The sequence below is a fragment of the Ceratotherium simum genome, chromosome 22 (assembly GCF_057802395.1).
Source record: "Ceratotherium simum simum isolate JZ-2026a chromosome 22, ASM5780239v1, whole genome shotgun sequence".
NCBI lineage: Eukaryota > Metazoa > Chordata > Mammalia > Perissodactyla > Rhinocerotidae > Ceratotherium > Ceratotherium simum.
In genome coordinates this window covers 19,706,106-19,725,886 of record NC_141921.1, presented here as the reverse complement: position 1 = coordinate 19,725,886, position 19,781 = coordinate 19,706,106, and the positions used below count along the sequence as shown (strand labels likewise).

Below are 19,781 nucleotides of genomic sequence, written 5' to 3'. Positions count from 1 at the left end.
ATTCAGGTTACTGGCAGAATTCATTTCATTGTGGTTGTAGCACTGAGGTCTCCATTTCTTGCTGGCTATCAGACAGGGGTCACTGTCAGCTCCTAGAGGCCACCTTCAGGTCTTAGCTGTGTGGCAGTCTTACAGCATGGCAGCTTAGGTCTTCAAAGCCAGCAGGAGAAACTCCATTCTGCTCTGACAGATCTTATATAATACAAGGTAATCCAGGGAGTGACTATCCTATCCTTTTTACAGGTATTGACCACAATCAGGAGGAGATTACACAGGACTTGTACACCAGGAGTGGGACTCTTGGGGACCATGTTAGAAATCTGCCTGCCACATCCTATTTTTATTGACTTGCCTCTGAGCCAAGACCCCATTGGTCTAACCCCGTTACACCTGGGTTCAGAAAGATCTCTTGCATGAACCCGGAGATGAGCTCAGACAGCACATCAAACTAAACTGAATGAAGGAAAGCTCAGTTGAGCTATCTTTATAATATGTCCTTGGGAGGCAAATACGGTTTTGAACCACAGTAATTTACACTGAATGTAAGCATGGATCTTGCTTAGTTATACTATAGAAAATTGGTCTTTTTAGTGTATATGAATAATTCACTTCACCAGTGAGAACTCCCTCGACTTCTGATCAAGTTCACCTGCATTGACACCTTCTCTCCTGGCTAAATGAGAGATTGTCTTCTTCCTGTTCAAGGCTAATCCCTCTCCCTCTGTTATCCCTTCTTCTGGTGTCTTCAAGTTCCCCTGTTCTATTTGTTCTTTCCTCTAAAGCTTCTCGACATGTCCTCTCAACCTCTGTCCCCCTCCAGTTACCCCCACTGTTCCCTCCCTCCTTTTTCAGACAAGCTTCTTGTTCCCTGCCTTCTCCCCTTGTTTCCCACTCGTTCCCCAGGCCCATGTGGTCTCCCATCCCCATCAGACACTGACACTGTCCCAGGCACATCCCCCTGGCTAAATCCAACTGATGCTTTTCACTCTTTGTCTTATTTGACATGTGACATAGTTGCCTCTTTCTTTCTTCTCAAAACTCTCTTTTTTTGACTTCTGTATCCTCCCGTCTTCTTGTTTTCTTCCCATCTGATCATTCCTTCTTAGTCTTCTTAGTCGGTTCCTGTTCCTCTATCCACTTGTTAATGTTGTTCCCTGAAGTTCCATTCTTGACCCTCTCTCCTCACACTGCTGAGGTTTTGTCTAGTCCAGCAGCTTCAGCCACCGCCTGTAAACCCAGGACTTCCAGTCTCTTTCCTCATCTCCAGCAGCATCGTCCTCTGAAGTCCAGACATGCAGTAAACCAGAGGCAGCTCTAAAACTCCATTTTATCCTTTCTTCCCTGCCTGACCCCACCCCTCCCTTCCACACCTGCCTCCTCTCTTCTCATCCACCCAGTCACCCATCATAGAAGCCTGTGATGCGTGTCTGGCACTCCTGCTTTTCATAAACCCCCCACATCTAGCCAATCATCAGGTCTTATCTGCCCTACTTTCAAAATTCCTCTTGGCTCCTTCTTTCCTGCCCTGGTTCAGGCCCTCACCATGTTTTGCCTCAGTTACTACAGTGGTTTCCTAACTTGTCCCCTACCAACCCTGTGCCTTCTACACAGAAGCCAGAATGATAGCTCTAAGACAGAAATCTGATCATGTCTCTTCTCTGGACCCAAATCCTTTAGTTGCCCCCCCCCCCCATTGCTCTCAGAATAAACTCCCAATCCTTTAGCCTGACACAAGGCATTTCTGGATCTTTCTCCTGCCTACCTCTTCAGCTCTCCCTCTTGCCACTCCTCTGATTGCATCCTCTGCTCAGCCAGTAATCAGAAGGGCTGTGGCTCACTACACTGTCAGGCTTCCGTGGCTCTGCCCACGCTGTGCCCTCTGCTGGGACTGCCCTCCCCCCAGGCTTTGGCTCGTCCTTCATTCCTCAGTACTCAGTCTAGGCACCAGCCTCCAGGCAGCCTTCCTCGCCACCTCGGGTTGTGCCGTGTCCGTCCTAGCGCTTCCTTTGGCACCCTGGGTAGCACTCATTGCTCTGACTCCTTAGTTTTCCTCACTCAGCTGTCACCTCCTTGAAGTCAGTGCCACATCTTACTCCTTCAGGTCTCCAGCACCTGGTAAAGTGCCTTGATCGATCATGTTTCTTGAAAGGAGTGAGACAGTCTACAAAGGCATCTGTCAATTGGTCCGTCTGTCATGGGCTTGGCCTTTGTTAGTAAGAAGTTGCCTGATTCCTTCTTAGTCCAAGAAAACTCGCAACTCTTTTTCCTATTGTTTGTTTTTAACAGACGTTTATGGAGGAGATGACTCGCAAACAGCCTGACGTGGACCGGGTCACCAAGACATACAAAAGGAAGACTATAGAGCCTACCCATGCGCCTTTCATTGAGAAATCCCGCAGTGGTAGCAGTATGTTTCCAGCCCCTCTATGTTAGGATGCTTCATTCCTACTAATTGAAGATGAACACTTTCCAAGTGTCTGTCAAAAATTTTCTTTTCCATTTTCAGAAACCATATTGGATTTAAACTAAAATCTATTTTTGAAACTCACTTTTCTTACACTGACAGAGTAACCTATACTCCATTTTCTTGGATTGGTGTGCAGTTTTGAAGTGGTTAAGCAGATTCTTTTGCAGTGGCCTTTCCATTGTTTTGGTCATCAGTGCTAGCTGTTTACATTTAGTTGCCCTAATTTAATCATAAAATAAATCAGCTCCTGTAGGACCATTGCTTTTTCGGTTGAGTTGACATTTCCTCAGCTCACTAAGGTAGGACAGAATTGACTGAAGATATGACAAGTACCTGTTAGCTGGGGAGGAGGATCAATAGTTTTGAAATTAGTAGGCTTCCATATCTAAATATTGCTAGGTCCTATGTTTCTTTTCTCAGTTACTGACTGGATATTATTATAAAGATCTTCTAAGTTCATACATATGGCAATTTCTGCTTGTGAACTGACAAAACCAACTTTTCTAATCTTGTGGTTGTTTTTGCTTTTAGGGAAGTCCTTGAGTCAGCCCACACCTCCTCCCTTGCCAGTCCTTTTGCAATCTGAAGCAAAAAACCCACGGATCAACCAGCTCTCTGCCCGCTGGCAGCAGGTGTGGCTGTTAGCGCTGGAGCGGCAGCGGAAGCTGAACGATGCCTTGGATAGACTGGAGGAGGTGAGGCCCCGCCAAGCAGGGGTCCCTGGGAGCAAGGGACATTTATCAAAAGACAGTCCTTCTGAGGCCTTCCTAATATGACCAGTGTGACCCAGTACTCTGTCCGTCAGGCCTCTAGGAAAAAAAGACACACATGTGAGGAAACCACTCACAACAGAGTAGGCCGTAGCACCTGGTTGTGGAAAGCAAGCAATCAGCCATTCCGTGAGGGTGTGGCCTGTGACCCAACCATCCTCAGCACCCAGCTGTGGTTGAGAATTAGGAGCATAACTTTGCAAGTTACCTCCAGGTGTGGAGCTTATCAGAAAAATGGCCATTAATGAGTCCTTTATGTAAAGATATAAGCAACACGATTATGAAATAAGAGTAATGTATTTATAATCTTGTTATTCTATTACTCTTCACTAGATTATGAAAAGCAAATCTATTGAAGTATCATTAACCTGTCTAAACAATATAGTACTACACTTCCTACTTTCTAAAACAAACCTCTAATATCTTTTATATTTTTTTTTATTTGTGCATATCAAAGCAGCTATGCCCAGAAGTGAGTGTTCTGTGTTTTTTGTTGTTATTTCTGTAGGTCAGTTGAGTTTCAAGCATATTTGGTTTTTGGCTTTTTTTTCCCCCATTCCTTCCAACTTTGGAGTTTGAAAGACCAGGGGGAACACTGCTGCACGGTCATTCTGAGTCTGTATCACTGACATGGGCCAAGTAGCTAAACATTCACCTTGCCCCCTACATAGCTTACTGTTGTCTATCAAGGGCCAGTACTTAACATGGAAGTCAGACGGGCAATTTGGCCCCTCTGGTGCCATTCCAAAGACACGTGCTTGGGTACAGGGTTGGATTCTTAATGCTTCCAGCCAGAACTCAAATTTTCTCAGAAAAGGGTGGGAAACATGAGCCTCCTGATGTTGGCCTCTGGGTGATCATAGTTCCTTTCAAAATCATGTAAGTGAGGAGTGCTAAGGACTTCTCTTCTGGGATAGAATCCATTCCCTTACATCTAAGAGGTTGATGATCCTTTGTAAAAGTGCAAAGGGAAAGCAAGGCCGGCTCCCTCCATTCTTGTTCTACGTGCTCCGTATTTTCCATGGTGGTTGTTCAGTTACTGTTTCCTTGCTGCTCCATTATACCACAGCTCATGTAAATAATCATGGCTTTAAGTGAAGGAGCCAGATTGTGCCTTCACAGAAGAGGCAACACATGGATGTCATTGTTAGTGCCCCTCCGGAAGGCCTGCATGGCTTTACTGAATGTCTGACAGTTTCGGTGTGCTCTGGGCAGGTTTGTGGACCGAAACAATAGGTCTTATTGACACCTCTGATTTCTGTCTAGTTGAAGGAATTTGCCAACTTTGACTTTGATGTCTGGAGGAAAAAGTATATGCGTTGGATGAACCACAAAAAGTCTCGCGTGATGGATTTCTTCCGGCGAATTGACAAGGACCAGGATGGGAAGATAACACGTCAGGAGTTTATTGACGGCATTCTAGCATCCAGTGAGTCCAGTCATAATTCCAAACATGAGTCACACTGGGATTCCTTGCACTTATTTTGTAGAAGCAGGCAATATTCTGGCTAAACAGTCTTTCTGAAGTTAAAGCTGTGGTCTTAAGGAAGAAATAATGTAACTGCTTACTAAAATTGTTCTGTTGTTTTGATGGAGAGAAGAACCTCGTTTTGCTGGGAATAAAAAAAGCAGGTTTTGTTTGACACTTTGTGGCACGCAAAAACACATTTGAGGTATGTAGATAAAGAGCTAAATTTTGTGAATGATGAGGTTCTAAGTAAAATGTTTAAAAAAATAAGTTTCTCATAATATCAGTTTTTGGCATCTATATAACAGCTTACAAAGTATATAATCTCATTTCTTTTTAGCAGAAGAAATAATTGAGGCATAAAGTAGTTAAGGGACTTGCCAGGATCACAAAGCACATCGCACAGCTGTGCTACTTGGCATGGGTGGCCTTTACGTGGCTGCTTTACAGGGAAGGCCTGTCTGTGGAGGTGATATTTGAGCTGAGACCTAGATGATGAGAAGGATCCCACCTCAAGGTTTCAGAGAAGAGATAGAGGCAGAGGAAACAGCAAATAAAGCGCTGAGATGGGAATGAACTTGGCACACTCATTCCATGTTCTAGGAATAGAGAGATTAACATAGTTGGAGTGTCATGACCTCAGAGAGAGGTAAGAGATGAAGTTGGAGGGGTAGGTGGCAGCCAGTTAATTCAGGGCCTCTTGGACCATGGTGAAGAGATCAAATCTAATCTCTTATTCTAGAGACAGTGGGACAGTGGGCAGCCACCTGAGGTTTTCACCTGAGAGACAATATAATCTGATTTATGCTTTAATAAATCACTCTGGCTACTATAAATATTCACAATTCCTTTGGAAAGCAATTTATCAAGAACTTAAGACAGTTATCTAACCGTAGAAAACATTTCATCCTATTAATTCCAAATTGTGACTATTCTGAAATAATCTAAATATCTAACAATAGTGGAGTGGATAATAAATTCTTGAGTGGTAGGTCTATGGGTCATTATAATATCATGTTTATACCTTTTGGTATATCTGAAATAATCCTTTTTTTTTTTTTTTTTTTTTTTTAATTTCATGGTGGGTAAGAGAGTATATAAGAAAAAACACCAAAAACTTAACAGTGAGTGGTCTCTGGGTACTGTATTTTTGGGTGATTTTTTTTTTTTAATTTTCTTTGTAGTATTGTATATCTTCTAAATTTTCTAAGTGGGCATGTCTGGCTTTTCAGAAAATATCAAGACAAATTTTTTTTCTTTCAAAAAGTTTTTATATAACCTCCAAAAACCAAATAAGCCCTCTTGGTTAATGTTCCAAAATGTGATTGATTTTCTCCAGAGTTCCCTACTACCAAGTTAGAGATGACTGCTGTCGCTGACATTTTTGACCGAGACGGAGATGGCTACATTGATTACTATGAATTCGTGGCTGCTCTTCATCCCAACAAGGATGCTTATCGACCAACAACCGATGCAGATAAAATTGAAGATGAGGTATGGGACGTAATTGTATTTTGAATACATTTTTGACCATCGATTTTTACTGTCCTGAATTTGGTTGGGTGCAGTTGCCATATCAGCCCTGTGACTTGTCTGTTATAAGGTGATTATGTGGAGTTCTGTTTGGGGATCCCTGTTTGGATGACATTGCCCCATAGGATCTCTGGCTATTGAGCTCTAGTTCGGTTTAGATGACTTCTTACTCAAGTGAGTCACATCTGTGTGGTGCTTTCCAGTTTATGGAGAATCTTACCATACTCATCCTGGTTCACAGACACCATGTTGCTTAGAACAGACTTGTCTCTCAGTCCTGAACATCCTGCCTCAGGACCTAGGGGACTGGTCTTCAAATGTTTAGTTTAAGGGGTAAAGTGTAAAGTAATATTTAAGGTGGTGTGTACTCACCAAGCTTTCTGCCTAGTTAAGAACTGTATCACATTGAAAATAGCAAATTAATTAGTAGCACATAGAGATCCCAGGATCTGTTGATTCTGGAAAGGAAGAGGCAGTGGGGCAGATCTTGGGAGTGGCCTGGAACACCCCAGGACTGACTTCTGGGGAATCCTGGGCTCCTAGGTTGAAATTCAAATCAGTTCATAATTTGCTTAATTAGTCAGTTGATTTTGATGCATGCATATTAGCAAATTTCTCCAAGGAATTTGGAAGCAGGATGGAAGAATGTATTTTATAGTTACTTGGGAATTTCTTTCATAGTCTTTCCCTCTCAATGTCTCTTTCATAGTCTTTCCTTCTCAATGTCTCAAGTATCCCAGTTAGTAAAAACAACCTGTATTAATTCGGAATAGAAGATAGATATATGTGTCAAAAGCCTGAAATGCCTAAAAAATTCATAATGAATAGCTTCTCTGCTTACATTTAAAAATCCTTGTCTTGGGCCAGCCCGGTGGCGCAAGTGGTTAAGTGCGCGTGCTCTGCTGTGGCGGCGTCCCATATAAAGTGGAGGAAGATGGCCACAGATGTTAGCCCAGGGCCAGTCTTCCTCGGCAAAAAAAGAGGAGGATTGGCGGATGTTAGCACAGGGCTGATGTCCTCACAAGAAAAAAATAAAATTCTTGTTTCTCTGAAGAGGTAGTCTTGCTTTAACCTTCACACTTTTTTTGTTGTTCACAACCAATAGGTCACAAGACAAGTGGCTCAGTGCAAATGTGCAAAAAGGTTTCAGGTGGAGCAGATTGGAGAAAATAAATACCGGGTAAGGAAGAGAAAACCAGTCCTTTGTGGTAGTTGTTCCTCCTGTGTGGCCCTTTCAAGTGAAAACAACCTGACACACAGCGGACTCGATGATCCCACCTTCCCACTACTGATGCTTGGAGGACCAAAGCCAGTGGGTCTTGAGATGTGGTCACTCACTGGCTGTCACCTCTATAGATTCCAAATGTCAGGTGTTTTGTTGGGCTAAGCTTAGTGCCCTACATGGTTCCATATGAGAAACAGTGCCGTATCTAGCTAACAGTAGCTTATACTTGAGTGTCTGTATAGGAGACATTTCAGAACCCTCTGTTTACTGCTGACCAAAGTCTTTAGGGAAATGAAGACGTCATTATCTAATGACTGCTCATTCACCCTGAAGAGCTGGTCATTGTGAACCTGAGTGGCTCCCAGGCTCAAAGAGGGCTGGAGGAACTGTGTCAAGGCCCCAAAGGGGCACTTCGTTTGTTGGGCTACAAATAAGGCCTAGGTGCACTGGGGAGACGCCAGGCTCAGTAGTCTCGCCTGGAAAGCTGGAAAGCTGTGCTGAGTGTTGACCTAACTGACAGCTATGCCGTGGTTTAGCTTCTTTTGGGACCAAGGTCAGGGCGTAGAAGGAATCTGAAACAGGCTTCCTAAAATATATTCAGCAGCTTTTCAGGATTCTCTCAAGTCCTAAGGAAAATCTAGGATTGGCAAAGAGGATTTAGATGGCCATGTCAGATTGCACAGTTATATGCACCGAGTTAGGAACGGGAGAATCTGGGTTCCATTAATACATCAAAAATAGGGCCAGCCCTGTGGCTTAGCGGTTAAGTGCGCACACTCCGCTACTGGCGGCCCGGGTTTGGATCCCGGGCGCGCACCGATGCACCGCTTCTCCAGCCATGCTGAGGCCGCGTCCCACATACAGCAACTAGAAGGATGTGCAACTATGACATACAACTATCTACTGGGGCTTTGGGGGAAAAAAAAAAAGGAGGAGGATTGGCAATAGATGTTAGCTCAGAGCTGGTCTTCCTCAGCAAAAAGAGGAGGATTAGCATGGATGTTAGCTCAGGGCTGATCTTCCTCACAAAAAAAATAAATAAATACATCAAAAATATCTTCAGAGTACACCAAAACCACACTGTGCTGCTCGTAGCTGGGGAGTGTTGGATGACTCTGCCTTGGATCCCACCCAGGGCATTTAGTTAATAAAGCTCCAAGCGATCTTATGCTTGCTTGTGGGGTTTTGTTTTCTTGTTTTTTTAATCACCTGTGAGAAAAATGAGTTAACAAGAGCAACATGGAGTGGAAAGTTAGGTCTTCTTAATTTGTCAAACTACGTCCCTGTGGCAGGAGCTTGGTAAGGACTCAGTCAGCGGGGGCTGGCCCCGTGGTTTAGTGGTTAAGTGTGCGCGCTCCGCTGCTGGCGGCCCAGGTTCAGATCCCGGGTGCGCAACAACACACCGCTTCTCCGGCCATGCTGAGGCTGCGTCCCACGTACAGCAACTAGAAGGGTGTGCGTCTAGTACAACTATCTACTGGGGCTTTGAGGGAAAAATAAATAAATAAATAAATAAAATTATAAAAAAAAAAAAAAAACACAGTCAGCATTTGTCACTATGCTTGAAGACTGGTAATGTTATTACATGATTTTCATTCCTTAGTGTTAATTTGACAAAATGTTCTTTTTTTTTTTCTTCCATTTCCTCCATCCTTTACTCTTACTGTCTGTAGTTCTTCCTCGGCAATCAGGTACAGTGTGCCTTGCAACATTCTCCTTCTCCACGAATGGTCTATGTAGCTAACGCTGCCTGTTCTTTGCTGTGGGAAGAGGATATAATCTGAAGCATGCCTGGGTCACACCTGGTTGTCTTACCAAGTGGAGAAACTGCTAAAAGGGCTAGTATTGTAGAGCTGTCTTAGCAGCAAAAGGATATAAGTACATGTTTTTTTAAAGGAGATGAAATCTTCCGTTCAAAATTAGATTGGCTGAAGACAATGATATTACACTGGACTGAGTTAGAAGTAATATGGTTCAGGGAAATTGAAGCTATGTTATCTGTCCATCCCACTTCTACGAAGAGCCTGGTCTTGTACTTCTGTGTTGGAAGTCAGAATACCAGACAGCACGGTTCTGATTTATACCAAAGTCTTTTGACAGTGAACACAAATTTTATAATGTACACTAAGTCAAAAAGTCTTGAGGTATTTAAATACTCAGTCTGTTTAAATACCTTATGAATATTTATAGTTACTTGCACTTATATTGTATTTTATAATTAGAAGGTACCTGAGAAGTGTACTGTGGAAATCATCATTGGCCGTACCCTGAAGTTTGCTGATTGTGGCCAGCCAGCAAAATCTAATGGGATCAAATTAGACTTGCAAAAAAGCTTGAATAATTTTGACTGCACTTGGTAACTCTAACCTTTTAGATCTTTTTGAGGGCTCTGGGGTCCTGTGTCTTCAGATGGAAGGAAGTTGCATGGGTAAAATCTGTCTTGTGATATGAAATCAGAAATACTAAAAGTTGATTTGAGGCCCCCAATCGATGTTAAGTTCCAGGCACTGCAATTAATCACTAACTACAATAACCTTCTGCACCAGTGGGAAGAACAGAGGATAGAAAGAAACTAAACACAAGAACAGTAACTTGCTTTAATTTATTTAAAATTGTTGTGTAAGAATGCCAAGTAGTACCTAAAGGATGTGCCTGTTTGCTAATGACTGCATGCAGGTACCAGGGCCCCTTCGAAGTACACTGACGTCCTCCTCTACTGCTCCATTGACAGCAGAGGGTCAGATGAGTTAATTCCAATGTTGGAACAGAATTATGAAGTTCATTCTATATACGAGGCACCTGAGGCATAAAGGACCGTATGTCAAGAGTCACACAGTTAATTTCATAGCCACTGCAAGAACCCTTGTTACTGTAAGGGATTTTCCATTTAAGAGAAGGAAACAGACGTTACCATTGCCCCTAAGACTCCCCTCTGAGGTCTTTGCCTCACTGGCAACTCAGCTCTGCCAGGCTTGTGTGGGTCCCCATTTTTAGAGCTGTTATAACCCTTCCCACCACTTGTCACTCAGGCCTCAACTTCCCCAGCCACTTTGGCCTCTGGCTTGGGTCAAACCTTTTTCCCCCATAGCTCAGCAAAAACAAATTAGAATCTTTCAGAGAGAGCTTTAGTAAGAAACTAAGGGGAAAAAGAGAGTGAAATAAGTGGAGTAATTCTAAAGGCTGACAAGTAAATTACAGGACACAGTAATGTAAGGATAAAGCACATCTTGAGGTCCTTCCTGATTTCACTCTGGAGGATATATAGGCCCTATTTCCTTTCTCTCCTCGCCTATCCAGAGAAGACCCCGAATAGTGACTCGGGCGGTCACTGCTCTTGGATGTAGTGGAATCCTCGATTCCTCCCATAGGGCCTCTCCATTTTCACTCACAGGGCCAGCTTCTGAGGGAGGCTCCCACAGATGCCAAAGGGACAGCTTCCTTCCCAGGACAGGACATTTATTCTCACATTTCTGTGGGTCCCCACTTCACCATGTTGTTGCTGTAATCACTTTGTATGAAAACTGAAAAACTGTATGAGGTGAAAGATGTAGGACTATTTTTATTTTCAAAGTAAAGGGCTGGGGAGGGGGATGATATTTTTTCTGTCACCCTGCCTGTATAAACAGTGCAGTTGATCAGTGCAAAGTAATACAGAGAATTACCACAAGTACATTCATTTTGAAGGAGGTTGGTTATGTGTCCTTCTCAAACGTCCTTTCTGGCATTTTCAATTTTTGTGCCTTGTTTCAAAGTAAACAGTCCATCCCCTCTCCCAGGAACACTCTACTTGAATTAAATAATTTCAGGAATTCTATTTCTCCAACCAACTGTTTGGTTTTTTCGGGGGATCTCAGCATGATTCTCTTTTGTTGCCTCTTTATTTGGGGAAGAGGGTAATTTATGCGATGGGAAACTCCAAATGTTGACAGGGCTGGGAAGTAGGAATGTTAGGCAAGAAAAAAAGGAAAAAATAAATATCAGAAAGTCATGCTTGTTTTAACATCCCAAAATGATTGTTGAATACTATTTATAATCAGCATGGTAGATTAAAATTTTAGTTTCTTCAACTAAATTTTAGAATAAACACTATCTAATCATTTGTTCAGCTGAAGAAACTTTTCTGCTGACGACATCACAATTAGAGAATTCTTAGGGTTTATTTCTGAAAACCTCTTGTGGAAAATCAAATTTCATTCTAAGCTTGTAATAATGATGCTTTGCAAGGGTTTCTTTAAGGCTTGAAATATTATTTGCTATTCACCATTTAACTTTTGAGCACACTGTATTCAGAAGCTGACATCCACCTTATTAGCTACCTTTTCTTTTATGAAAATAAACTAGCATAACAAAGAATTTTATTATTGGGTTTTAATTTGGGCAGAATCTTTAAAAGAATCAAAATGAGCTAACGTTTTATCTGTCTTCCGCCCTGCCCCTTTGGTGTAGAGGCATGACCATCAGAAGTTAACTTTATCCCAGTAGAAAGTATATTAAGACACTGATCTTTAGCTTGATATTTTGGCTTTTCCACATTTTAAATTCTTTTGTGAAAAATGCAAAATAGTTAAAATTCTCCCCAAGCTATCAAATTGTCATTCTGTCTGAATACAGTCTGCTTTGGAAAGAAAGTCTAGCCCTGCTCCAAGGCATGCTCACTCATCACTTACCGTTGGTCCTGCAGTTCGGGGACTCCCAGCAGCTGCGGCTGGTCCGCATCCTGCGCAGCACAGTGATGGTCCGTGTTGGTGGAGGATGGATGGCCCTGGATGAATTTTTAGTGAAAAATGACCCCTGCCGAGGTAAGGAACCAACCTGAGCATGAGTTACATGTTAGGTATGCTCTTGCCGCTGATCTTGAATGCTTCTACAAAGTGGTGGTAGTGGGGTCTGTCTGTTTATTTTGTTGTTAAGCTGAGAGGTATCATCCCACAAGCACAGATTAGAACTCGAGCCAGAGAAGACCAGGGAGAGAACGCAGGAGAGGTTGATGCTGTCAGGGGAGACGGGTTTTGAGGGACACAGTAATGAGAATTGGGGCTTTATCATTGTCATCGAGTGTTCTGTTTTCAGGTATTAACACTAGCCTAGAAAGGAGCCTGATGAAGCCCTTTAGGTTCCCTGTTAGTGCTCCAGATCCCTCTGCCTGTACTTCCTGGGTCTGAACCTTGGGTAAAGTATTGGGCCCCTCCCATGCAGGGAAGGACTGGGGAGCTCCCTTGACCAGGAGGCAGGGAGAAAGAGCATGGGGCAGTGAGCCTAGACACTTCTAAGACAGATGTTTACCTGAGCAGACCGCAGGTTGTCTGTCTGCTAAACATGAAAAGGCTGGCATGCCAGTCGAAAGGCAAAAGAAAACAGTGAATTTAATGTGAGTGATGGCACCTGCAGCTAGAGGCGTGCAAAAGCTGCAGCAAGGGGAGAAGTGATCAAATTCCAGTTGCTAACGCCTCTTCAACTGCATCCTTCTTTTTTCCTGTCAGCCGAGCTGCATGTGGGTATACAGGAGGCTCCCCCACTGTCTGCCAGTTTGTGTTTCTTGACCAGTTTTTGCGTTTCCTGCTCTGTCTCTGTTTCTTTGTGTTTATATATTTTTTATTCTAGTTCACCATCCTGGGAGTAAAATAAAGCGCTCTGATTCCAGCTCTTCGATTTCCAGTCAGTCTCCCATAGGTTGGCTTTTAAGCTTTGTGCCTCCTACCCACACCCCAGCCCATTGAGAATGGCTTTGCTTCTTCAACTATAGCGCCTCTTGGCTCTGTGGTATCTGCTGCCTTTATGAACGCTTTGAAATAGCCAAACCATAGCTTTTCTAACTCTTATAAGTTGACAGAGCATAAAATACTCCTGTTGAGACAGTACCCGTGGAATTTGTTCTGAGTTTCTATTTATTTAACAAATACTTATATAGCTTTACACCACACACTATTATAAGCACTTTACAAATAATAACACATTTACACCTCTGTGAGGTGTAGATACTATTATTATCTCCTTTTTACAGAATAGGAAATCAAAGCATAGGAATGTTAAATAACTTCCCTGAGGACAGACAACTAATAAATGGCAGAGAAAAGATTCAAATCCAAGACCAACTGGCTCTAGGGCTGTATGTCTCCAAGGCTAACATACCCACCACCAAGGCTAACATACCCACCACCACCCCTTTTTGTGTGTCTATTACTGGTCCAGCCTGCATAATTAAATTGTTAAGGCTTACTTATAAACCTAACAGAAACATTTACAGTACAGTTATGTAACTTCTTTGCAAGTGATGTATAGTCATAATCTGAAGAATTTAGAGCTAAAGGGTACAGTTCTCACAAGAATTCAGATATGCCCATAAGTAGTTCCTCTTATTTTAACTTATTCTGCATTTACTCCAGTAGACCAGAGTAATTTCATTAGGAGTTCCTTTTTTAAAAAACAGTTAACTTTGAAAACACCTATTCTGATAAAAACTTGAAAAAGTTTGATCAGTCTTAGAATTTAATTGTATTGCAAACCAATTTCCTTGATATGAAAGTCCTCTTTCATTGTTTTAAATGAGGAGCAGTATATATTATTTTAACCATAACTCAATAAAACAACATTATTCCTTCCCAAATCTATTAATAGGGTTTTATTTTTCCTGTCATGTATAATAGGACTAAACAAATAAACACAGAGATACTGCATGTAATGTTTTGGAATCTTTGGTTGTCTGTTTGCTGCCTGCTGTACTTGCTTTATTTCCAATAACATTATGCTGCTGGCCAAGGAGAACATTGCTTGCTTTGTCCCATCTTAATAGCTAAAAATTGGAACCCCAAGGAAATTTGGGAGAGCCGTCTAGTAGCTATTTTCTATGGAATATAGTAGCATCCCTCGGAGCAAACAAGGTAAGGCTTTCCTCCATGCCTCTCCAGGAGTGCCCTCCTAGAGCTCACTAATCGCCTCAGTTCCATTGACTGCAGAGTCGACAACTCCCCAGCCATCTTAGACGTCATAGCTCTACCAGTGATGAACAGGACGAGCTACTTCTAGTCAAAAATTGTGCTAGGAGGGAACACTTAAGGGTTGTAATAAGTGACTTCCAAAGAGAAAAGTTCCTTGAAGCTATCTAGGGTTCTGTGAGGATTAATGTGGCTTCTAGAAGCAACACTTGGGGTAGATTTTGTATTCATTTGTGTTGCATTTCCTTGGCTTTCTGGACAATGGAGAATGTTATACTGAGAATAGTACAAAATTTGTAACAAAGTTATAATACTGATGTGCAGTATCATTTATCTCCTTTTACACAGATGTTTATGTGTGTTGCTTTAGCCGAATGTAAAAGGTGAAAATATTCAACTAGGTAGGTTCCTGGTGCTGCCAGAATTGGAGATTTCAGTTTCTGAATTCATCCATGGCATCATGATGTTTTAGATGGAGATTAAAAACAATGCCCCTGCCTAAAGAATAGGTATACCTTTACCCTAGAGTACTGTGTTTCTCAGCATTAGTCAAGTTAGCTCTCCCAAATAAGTGAAGATCTAGAAAACTTCATTTATGAAGATTTAAAAGACACAGTTTAGCTTAGAACTGATTTTTTTTCTTTTATTGTGGTAAAATATATGTAACATAAAGTTTACCATCTTAACCATTTTTAAGTGTTCAATTCAGTGGCATTAAGTACATTCACACTATTATACCACGCTCATCCCTCCACAGAACTCTTTTCATCTTGTAAAACTGAAACTCTGCATCCATTAAACAATAGCTTAGAACTGAATTTTAACTAACAGGCCTGTTCCAGCCAACATCAGTGGCCAGCATAAGTCTCTTAGAAAATGATGGCCTCGTTAGTGGTTGAAAAATTGAACTTGAAAATGGCTGCCTTTCAGAGTCTGGTTCACAAGATGCGACCTTCAGAAAACTCCAAAAAGAATCATGGTCAAATGCATTTGGAGGACACCAAGTTAAAGCTAAGCAGCTTTCTTTACTGCAGGATTTTCCAGAGCTTACAAAATGCTGCTTGCATTAGGGCTTTCCTGGGGGGCGGGGTGTGTAGTGTTTACTAAACTCCTTTTTATAGGAAACTCCTGAAAAACCTCAGTTTGGGAAATTCTGCTGTAAGCAATGCAAGACCATCAAAGGATTTTGAACCATTTGGAGATATCAGATTTTTATTTAGAATTTAGTCTGGGGAATGAGGAGTGAGGGGGGATGGGAATGAGATGAGAAACAAGGAGACCCGTTGGAAGCCTGTTACAGCTCTCCAGGGTGGAGGAGATACTGCATGAACCACGTAAGTGTAGGAGGGCGTGGAAAGGCTCGGGGGACTCAAGAAGCACTAGGAGGTAGAATCAATAGACTGAACTGCCATGGGGAGGGAGGGACTTAGATCGCCAACCAGGTTTCTGGCTTTGGTCATGTCTAATCAGTCATTGGATATAAGGTTCTGACATCCAGGAGGAGAGTCTGCTCTGGGGATATATTTGAGAGTCAGGCACGACTGTATGGTGGCACTGAAGTCTCAGGTGGACAAGCTCATCACCAGGTCGAAAGTCTAATAGAGAAAACAGGACTGTGGACAGAACCCAGGCGACCCTCAGTGTTTAAGAAGTGGGCAGGAAGGAGTCAGGGAAGAAGGAGGAGAAACAGGAGAGTGAGGGTCCTAGGAGCTCCGGGAGGGGGAGTGTTTTAAGAAGAGCAGTTAGTAATCCCCCCACAGACAAATTACGACGGCAGAGAGGTATTTATGCGTGTCAGATTGTCAGGTCTGCATGTGTACCCCCTTCTCCTCGCCCCCCCCCCTTTGGCAGTAATATAGAGAGCATGGGCCAGAGTGAAGCACATTGAATATACTCATACATAATTTTAGAGAGTGTACATTGGTATAAAATTTTGGAGATCAGTTGACAAGTATCAAAAACTTTACGTTTGCATCCTTTCTCCCCAGCAAATCCACTCGTAGAAATTGATCCTAAGTCATCATGGATGGGCACAAAGACTTTTTCCAAGTTATCTGTCACATAGCATTGTATACAATATTTAAAAAATTGTAAGCAAATTAAAAATACAACATAGAGTTGGTTAAATAGACATCCATATGATGAAATAATACTTTGCAATTAGTTGAAATTATGCAAGACATGTAGAGCATGGAGGAATGTTCCTGATACTTTTGTATTAAAAAATATATGTATATATAGGGTTGTACAAAGGAATAAAGACATACCAACATTTTAATAGTGATGTCCCCTAGGTTGTAAGATTAAGCAATTTTTATTCTCTTTGTACTTTTCTGTATATTTCAACCTTTCTACAAGTTAAAAGTATTCTCCCCTGAGGCAGAAGTTATTGGTGACCTTTGCCAAAGTAGTTTCGGTGGTGTGATGGGGATAGAAGTCCGAGTGGGATGAGGAGAAAGTGGAGACAGCTAGTGTAGGTGATGATGAAGGGAGCTGGGGGGTGGGAAGAGAATGGCTCATGTGGAAGACATTGGTCATAGTCCCAGCTCTGCCACGGCTTTCATTGACCTCAGCCTCTGTGAGGGCTTCAGTTCCTTTGTCCGTGACATAGGGATGCTGACTGGTCACTGATGACGGTCAAGTGTAGTACTGCCTGTAACCACACTTTGTAAATGGTACAGTGTATGGGCAACATGATATTATTATATTACTACATTTAAAATGTCATTGCCGGGGGCTGGCCCAGTGGCCCAGTGGTTGAGTTCACACGTTCCACTTTGTTGGCCCAGGGTTCACCGGTTCGGATCCTGGGCACGGACCTACTCACCACTCATCAAGCCATGCTGAGGCGGCGTCCCACATAGAAGAACTAGAATGACCTACAACTAGGACGTACAACTATGTACTGGGGGCTGTGGGGAGAAAAAAGACAAAAAAGAGGAAGATTGGCAACAGATGTTAGCTCAGGGCCAATCTTCCTCAAAACTAAAAAAGTCATTGCCCTCATGTGAGATCCATTTCTAAGTCTTCCTTTTGTAGCACTGTGTTGTTTTTTTGTGGGAGAGTTGGCTCAGAAGTGAACTCTTAAATGTTGACTAGGTTTAAACCACACGTCTAAAGTTCTTTATGGCTTAGGGCCATAAACAATTCTTTTAAGGTGTCCGAATCCTCAGCTGAGTAGTGATTTTCATTCATCAGTGTTATCTTAGTGCTTACTGCATGTCCATCGTTGTACTGGGCACTTTAGGAAACACAAGATAAATAAGTATAAGTCCTGATTCCATAGTTTTTTGTGATGTGAAGTCTTACTGAAACACCCAAATTAGTGCTGAAGGAAATTCTCTAAGAATCATTTGTGTAGACACAGTGGAAGTGCTGAAGTCCAGAAAATGTATAAGTAGAAGCCAAGGAATGACCTTGAGGGGCAAGTTCTGTTGGGGCCCGCCTGAGGAGGAAGGAAACAGTTTAGCATTCCAGGGACCATTGAATCATAGACCACCTGGACAAGAAGGACTCTGAGAGATCAGTCAATCTGGTCACCTCTAGTGAGCCCGAGGAAACTGGGGCTCAGAGCAGGAAGACCCAGTTGGTGGCAGAGCCTGGACTGTAACTCACAGGGTTTTTTATGTTTTTTTTTTTTAATGAGGAATATCGGCCCTGAGCTAACGTCTGCCAATCCTCCTCTTTTTTTGCTGAGGAAGCCTGGCCCTGGACTAACATCCATGCCCATCTTCCTCCACTTTATATGGGACGCCACCACAGCATGGCTTGAGAAGTGGTGCGTCGGTGCATGCCCAGGATCCAAACTGGCAAACCCCGGGCCACCACAGCGGGTCACGCGCACTTAACTGCTTGCACCACCTGGCCGGCCCCTGTAACTCACAGGTTTTGATATCCAAGTTAGCCCTTTAACTTGATACTTTGTTATGTCAACATAATATGTTGAGAAGAACTTGGATTTGATTAGGAATTTGGAACCATTCTGCTTGGACACTCATGCAACCTAATTTAAAATCTGATTCTACCAAGATTCCTCAAATTTCTTGAGGACGTGTTGGGTTGGGCAGAAGAGAGAGTGGGCACAATTACCTGAAATCCTCTACACTTGTAATTTCTGGTTAAAATAAAAAATCTAAAATAGAAAAGAACAACAAATATTTTGTTTATAATGGTTCACTTCTCCTGGGCTTCGCGAGCAGTGCCATTTTTTTAGATTTACCTAGTACATTCTAAAAAGTGAACAGTTTAGGATGGATGAGGAGGTAGAAGGTTATTGCAGGATAACACCTTTCAGTGAGAAATAATCTAGGGCCGGCCCTGTGGCTTAGTGGTTAAGTGCGCGTGCTCCGCTACTGGCTGCCCGGGTTCGGATCCCGGGCGCGCACTGGCGCACTGCTTCTCCGGCCATGCTGAGGCCGCGCCCCACATACAGCAACTAGGAGGATGTGCAACTATGACATGCAACTATCTACTGGGGCTTTGGGGGTAAAAACAAAAAAAGGGAGGAGGATTGGCAATAGCTGTTAGCTCAGAGCTGGTCTTCCTCAGCAAAAAGAGGAGGATTAGCATGGATGTTAGCTCAGGGCTGATCTTCCTCACAAAAAAAAAAAAAAAAGAGCCTTTATAGGGGCCGGCCCGGTGGCGCAAGCGGTTAAGTGGGCATGCTCTGCTGCGGCGGCCCAGGGTTCGCAGGTTCGGATCCCGGGCGGGCACCGACACACTGCTTGGCAAGCCATGCTGTGGCGGCGTCCCATATAAAGTGGAGCAAGATGGGCATGGATGTTAGCCCAGGGCCAGTCTTCCTCAGCAAAAAAAGAGGAGGATTGGCAGATGTTAGCATAGGGCTGATCTTCCTCACAAAAAAACAAAAAAAGGAGTTTCTTTCCTTAGGGCCGGCCCCATGGCTTAGTGGTTAAGTGCGCACGCTCCGCTGCTGGAGGCCCGGGTTCGGATCCCGGGCACGCACCGACGCACTGCTTCTCTGGCCATGCTGAGGCCGCGTCCCACATGCAGCAACTAGAAGGATGTGCAGCTATGACATGCAACTATCTACTGGGGCTTTGGGGGAAAATAAATAAATAAATAAATAAAATTAAAAAAAAAAAAAAGAAAGAATCTAAGAACATATTCCAGAGGAATTATTTCTCTTAAATTAGTAGTATCTTTCACATTTAACATTTGTGTTGGCTGTACTTGGTATCTTCTGAGTGAATCCATATTTTAAGTTCTGGTCTTACAGCTCCAGAAAGCCACAGGACAGCACCTATTGGCCTTCAGTCCTATTTCCAGAATCTTTCCACATTGACGTTCCTCTCCCACTTGCAGTCTGCCTTTCAGCTTCTCATCGCTTTCAGTTTTTGACTTTACAGTTTCTCACTGGCAAGTT

At 42.9% G+C, this 19,781-nt stretch overlaps 1 protein-coding gene across 15 annotated transcripts in view; it reads left to right on the top strand.

Annotated features, from left to right (window-relative positions):
• MACF1 (microtubule actin crosslinking factor 1) overlaps positions 1 to 19,781 on the top strand; it is a 330,651-nt gene that overhangs the window by 304,392 nt on the left and 6,478 nt on the right. For 10 of the 15 annotated variants that reach the window (XM_087446232.1, XM_087446231.1, XM_087446225.1 and 7 more), the window contains 7 exons: positions 2,287 to 2,407; positions 2,999 to 3,162; positions 4,504 to 4,666; positions 6,045 to 6,199; positions 7,344 to 7,418; positions 9,137 to 9,154; positions 12,145 to 12,262. In XM_087446232.1, coding sequence (XP_087302358.1) covers positions 2,287 to 2,407; positions 2,999 to 3,162; positions 4,504 to 4,666; positions 6,045 to 6,199; positions 7,344 to 7,418; positions 9,137 to 9,154; positions 12,145 to 12,262 — 814 coding nt within the window. The remainder of the gene's footprint in view (positions 1 to 2,286; positions 2,408 to 2,998; positions 3,163 to 4,503; positions 4,667 to 6,044; positions 6,200 to 7,343; positions 7,419 to 9,136; positions 9,155 to 12,144; positions 12,263 to 19,781) is intronic. The other 5 variants (XM_087446236.1, XM_087446235.1, XM_087446228.1 and 2 more) reach the window with 1 other exon arrangement.